The sequence below is a fragment of the Arachis ipaensis genome, chromosome B5, assembly GCF_059453495.1.
Source record: "Arachis ipaensis isolate K30076 ecotype BB chromosome B5, ASM5945349v1, whole genome shotgun sequence".
Lineage (NCBI taxonomy): Eukaryota > Viridiplantae > Streptophyta > Magnoliopsida > Fabales > Fabaceae > Arachis > Arachis ipaensis.
Genome location: NC_142440.1, coordinates 6,608,844 through 6,614,733, shown reverse-complemented (window position 1 = coordinate 6,614,733; position 5,890 = coordinate 6,608,844). Strand labels below are relative to the sequence as shown.

General features: G+C 30.6%; 1 protein-coding gene across 2 annotated transcripts; it reads left to right on the top strand.

Moving 5' to 3' along the window:
* Positions 1-640: 640 nt before the first annotated feature.
* Positions 641-3,941, top strand: LOC107642681 (AP2-like ethylene-responsive transcription factor ANT). Of its 2 annotated transcripts, XM_016346109.3 has the most exons (9): positions 641-1,051; positions 1,154-1,706; positions 1,803-1,885; positions 2,036-2,044; positions 2,170-2,258; positions 2,357-2,430; positions 2,502-2,552; positions 2,635-2,711; positions 3,125-3,941. In XM_016346109.3, exons 1-9 carry the CDS (start codon positions 787-789, stop codon positions 3,610-3,612), a joined length of 1,689 nt encoding a protein of 562 aa, XP_016201595.1. In that variant the 5' UTR covers positions 641-786; the 3' UTR covers positions 3,613-3,941. The 2 variants fall into 2 exon arrangements, with proteins under 2 accessions (XP_016201595.1, XP_088345281.1); XM_088489155.1 differs by lacking the exon at positions 2,036-2,044.
* The last annotated feature ends 1,949 nt before the right edge of the window (positions 3,942-5,890 follow it).

The following is a 5,890-nucleotide window of genomic DNA, read 5'->3' as shown; positions in this document are numbered from 1 at the left end:
AAAGTAGTGTTTGTTGATTACCCACTTAAGCCTAGTGTAGTTTCCCTGTTGAGGTCGTCACACTTTTTGTCATAATGCAATTATTAATAAGTACAACCAGGGCCTTCACAAAAAGGACGTGTTAGTTCACCTCAATAATTTAGAATTCATCGTTCATCAAGTTATTATCACAAACAAAAAGTTATATATGCTACTTCGAGTTCTAGGTGCTAGAATCATGGGCATGGCTAAGACAATAATTAATCATGGATATCTATCTAAATTGAACGAATTGGATCAGGTTCAATCATAATTAATCACCCGCACGATTCGACCTCAATCATTGTGTTAATATATATATGAGACACCATTATGACAATGTATAGTTAGTAGCTACATGAATGAGTTTCAGGCCAGTGTCCAAAATAACGATCAAAACTAACCACCTTATTATATAATAATAATAATAATGAAATGTATATTTCATGGCAAACAATAGGAAGTAATATGGGAATGACGAGTTAAATAATAAAAAGAAAGTGAGGTTGAATTTGCATTAACGTGTAACAAGTTGGTAGGTAAAAACATTGCATTTGGAAGTGAAGGGAGCGTAGAATAAAGCAAAAGAGGATGTCTTTCTCAGGCACAGATCCCAATGGAATGAAGGAAGGGAAGTATTGCTTGCTGGATCACATTCATTCCTTTTGTTTTGTTTAAAGGAATTTGCTTTGTTTCCTTTACAAATGTTCCCATTTATACACATTATTCCACATACACAATTAACAAAACAACTTCTTCCTCAATATCATGAATCATGCCTCAACTCAAATGATGAAGACCCTCCTAGATGCTGACACCTTTGTTAACTTGAACAATCAAAATAATATAGTAGGTGTTCCTTCACACCCTTCTTCTTCTGCTTCTGTAGAAGCAGTTCTACCACCAAGCTTTTGCTGTTACTATGGAGTTGAAGGTGAAAATGTTGGATGGTATCCACCACTCCCTGTCTTGCCCCTTAAATCCGATGGCTCTCTCTTTGACATAGAAGCTCTCAGCAGAACAAAACAACAAGGTTTTCTCTTAACTCTTACTTAACTTGTTTTCTTCTTTTTTTCATCTCAACTGCACTGACTATTAAACTTCTTTGCTACACTTTTTCCGTTTCTCTTCATAGCACCAAAACTGGAGGATTTCTTTGGTGGGCAAAGCCAAGAATGCAACAACGCCAGAGAAGCACTGCCTCTGAGCTATAACATGTTTCACAATCCAAATTATCTAAATCATGTACAAGAGAATATCAACTTGCTTCAGAACCAGCAGCATGATGTTAACCAGCAACACTCATCATATTATTCTTCTGCATCAAGAAACAACAACAACCATCATCAGGTGATGCTACAAGGATACAATATGGTTAAGGAGGAAGTGCCTGGTATCCACCATGCAATGGAGGCAAAGCTGGTTGTTCCTTTGGAGGATAATAGAGGTGAATCGCTGTCCATTGGATCGGTGGCGTTCGGGGATTTACAGTCACTGAGGTTGTCCACGAGTCCAAGCTCCCAATCAAGTTGTGTCACAACCTCACAACAAGCATCACATGCTGTCATGAGCACTACAAAGAAGAGGGTGCATGATGAAATGGTGGAGCAGAACCAGAAGCAAATTGCTCATAGAAAATCCATTGATACCTTTGGCCAGAGAACATCTCAATATAGAGGTGTTACAAGGTTGGTGCTTTTGTTGCTGTTAGAAAGACTAGTGTTTGAACAATAATAGGTTCAATAATTGCTTTCTTATTAATAAATCTTTGTTAAATTATTTAGGCATAGGTGGACTGGTAGATATGAAGCTCATCTATGGGACAATAGTTGCAAGAAAGAGGGTCAGAGTAGGAAAGGAAGGCAAGGTATGAAACAACAAAGGAAACAATCTATCATTGGAAAAATCTTCACCTTTTTTAGTCATATCTCATTATTCTTTATTCTGTTTCCTTTCCATTTATACGCTTTGCTTCCTGGCTGATGATTACTCCACTCAAATATACCATGGATCTCAGTTTATCTAGGTAAGGTTATCAGATCCTCTTCTGCTAGGATCTTCTATTATTATTACTTTCTCTTATATATGATAACAAAAGAGGAAAAATTAAGGCTTACGGACAAGTGATTCCAAAATTTATATATATCACAGGGGGTTATGATATGGAAGAAAAAGCAGCGAGAGCTTATGATTTGGCTGCACTCAAGTATTGGGGACCCTCCACTCATACAAACTTCCCAGTAATAATGATTGATTGCTTTTTCATTTCTCTATCTCTTGAGTATCTATCAAAAAGTCTCGGGCTTAAACTGATATCCAAATCATCATCTTATGACAGTTGGAAAATTATCAAAATGAACTTGTGCAAATGAAGAACATGACTAGGCAGGAATATGTTGCTCATTTACGAAGGTAATCATTGCTAATAATGCATTTTTTTAAGCTAACAGCCAAATAAATTACAATGAAATTTGTCCAATCAGAAAAAGCAGCGGATTCTCAAGAGGGGCTTCAATCTACAGAGGAGTAACAAGGTTGGTAGTCTCATATCTTGAAAACAAACTCCTCTTTTCTTAATTGTGTTCCTCCTCTGATGTTTTTCTCTTTTGATAGCAGACACCATCAGCATGGAAGGTGGCAAGCCCGAATTGGAAGAGTGGCTGGAAACAAAGATCTATATCTTGGGACATTCAGTGAGTTCTTTAACTCATTTCACTTAATTAGCTGCATAATTATTTTCTTTATTTTCTAATTATGTTTACTCTTCAGAGTAGAGTATTGCATGTGTACCATGCTTCCAATAATAATAGCAGCAATGGTTCAAATATTTGAATAGAGATGACCACATTCACAATATCAATATATATGCTTTATGACTTAAGAAAGCTAGTCTTTGATGAAACTCTTCTTTTCAGAGACTGTAAGGCTGATGCATAAACCACTTTAATATTGTACAGCACTGTCAGTTCAGAAACACAGCTTTTGTTTTATTAAAGTTGTTATACTTGAGAAAGATAAAGTGTATAAACAACCATAGCTTCAATTTATCTTTTGTTTTTTGTTTCTGTAATTAATAAAAGCTAACAATAAATGAATGAAACTTTAGGTACCCAAGAGGAAGCTGCTGAAGCATACGACATTGCTGCTATAAAATTCCGAGGAGTTAATGCAGTAACTAACTTTGAAATAATCAGATACGATGTGGAAAAAATTATGGCAAGCAATGACCTTCTTAGCATTGAACAAGCTAGGAGAAAAAGAGAGGTCATTGTTAATAATAACCATAAACCATCTACATATGATGAAGAATCGATTCTAATGCACAAGAGCTGCAAAAACCCTCAGATCATGATGATTAATCATCCACCAACAATGGCATTAGAGGAGGAATCAAGTAGTAAGATTGGAACACATATTTCAAATGAAGATAAGACAGGTTTGCCAATTCTCTATGGAAGACCTTCAACAACAGCAGCCTCTACTAGATTACTGGCTACCATTCCAACCGGTTGGGACCAACCACCATCACATCTGAGACCTAATAAGCTTTCCTTGCCTCAGATGCCAGTTTTTGCTGCATGGACAGACGCATAATCTTATACATATGATGAGCCATGTTATTTACTTCACACTAACGAAACTTAGCTTAATGGTGGTAACTAAGAAAAGATTATGCCTTATAATGGGTTCATACCAAAATTACAAGTGGAGAGGTTAGTGTTGGCATGCGCAAGAAATAGGAATTTTCCATAAGTTAGATGTTGAAAAAATATTTCCAATTTATTTGTGCTTTTTAGTTTTTTTTTTTTTTTTCTCTCTTGAAAAAATTGGCAAGCTGTTTTATGCATGCATGTACACAAAAATGTTTGAGTCACACTCAAATGCATTAGGTTATAAAAAAAATGATCTTCTTTCACTTCTTATAACATGGTTGTTATTTTGTATTAAAAAAATAGTAGATATTAAAAAAAATATACATAAAAATTGTACATATAATATTATTATAACATTATGCTGTTAATCCATTCATGCGCGTCACTAATTAGATAACGAGGCATTTGGTTACCTTAAGAGAGTCATAGTTACTCCCACCGTTTATCCGCGCTTGGTTGAATTTTTTCACTTTAACATTCGGAGCACTGGGTGAAGATTTTTTTTTCGTATGTGAAGATGTATCGCCTAATTCTTCAACCAAAACCCGTGATACAAAGGAACAAGAAGGCAATCAAAGGGTTATGATTGTAAAGACAAACTTATCAACGTAGTGTCCCAGGGGAGGGTTATATCATAATTATTGTGTTACCCAACAAAAAAAGATAGAGGGAAAAAACCATGATTATTATTAGTCTCAAAATTGAAAATAGTATCATATTTGATAACCAAAAATTAAAACTAAAATTTTAGGGATATAAAATTTCAATTTTTTGAGATTAAATTTTCTAGTGACGAAAATTAAAATTTTATTAATATTTTTTAAAAATATTTTTATTTAATTTTTAAAATTTTAATTTTAGCTTATTTTAAAAATAAATTAAATTTTTTTCATATTTATCTTAAATCAAACAAAATACTTAAATATGATTCAGTTTTATATTCAGGGACAGATCTATATTGGTGAGCGTGGAAGCAAGTGCCCTATTGAAATTTTATAGAGTTCTATGTAATATATGGAATAAAAATTTATTTATCCCATTCAATAAATAAATTTGACTCCATTTTAATTTTTTTAATCTATTTCCGTTTTTATAATGTATAGAGAGAAGATTTTACTATCTTATAATAATATTATATTAATTATTTAATAAAAAATAATTAAATAATAATAATAATAATAATAATAATAATAATAATAATAATAATAATAATAATAATAATAATAATAATAATAATAATAATACAATTGAAAAATAAGTCAGTATTTAAATCTAGGTACCAAAAGCGTTATTTATTTTTATGCTTTCTAAAATTTTAATTTTCTTTTTTTATTGTTGACTCTTTATTTCTTAGTAAGACTTCTTAATTTTATTCTTTAATTTTTTTATTTAATTAAAGATCTATTTTTATATTTTTAATTCATTCAATTATTTTATATTATATTTTGTAGTTATATTATTGTATCTTTTTGTTACATGGTTAATATATAGTTATTGAATAATAAAATTTATTAATAATTTAAATTTTAAAATATAGTAATATTAACTAGTAACAAAGAACAGTTGAAATAAAAAATAAGATCCAAATATATGATATCCATTGGTATTTCTTCTTTTGAAATTAGCTCTAATTTTGTCGGTAATAATGACATCAATTGAAAAAAATTTTCAATTATAAATATTATAAATAGTCGATTTCATAATCTTACGAGAGATAAATTTTTATATGATTATTTAGTGACATATATAAAAAAAGAAAAGAGACATTTAATTATATTGACAATAAAAAAATTATTTAATCTTTTTAAAATATAAAATTTAAAAGAATAAAATTTTAAGTTATATATTATTATTTAAATTATTATATAAATATTTTAATTTATTAATTAAATAACTAAAAAACTAATTATATTTTATAATAATAAATTATCATGTTATATATATTTTATTAAATTTTTTAGATTTGTCACTATTTATATCTCTTAAATCAAATACAATATAGAGAATTTTTTCTTTTTACTATTAGACTCTTAATCAGTATTTCTACTCAAACCCAGAAAAACAAAACATATTAAATTTTTTGAACAGTGTGCCACTGGCCACAAGTCTTGTTTTATTGATATTGACCATGGCATTTTATGTGACAAGAAATAATGGCGTTGCTATTCTTGAACGACGTCCAACATCATCATTACTTATTCCATTTTTACATATGGAGC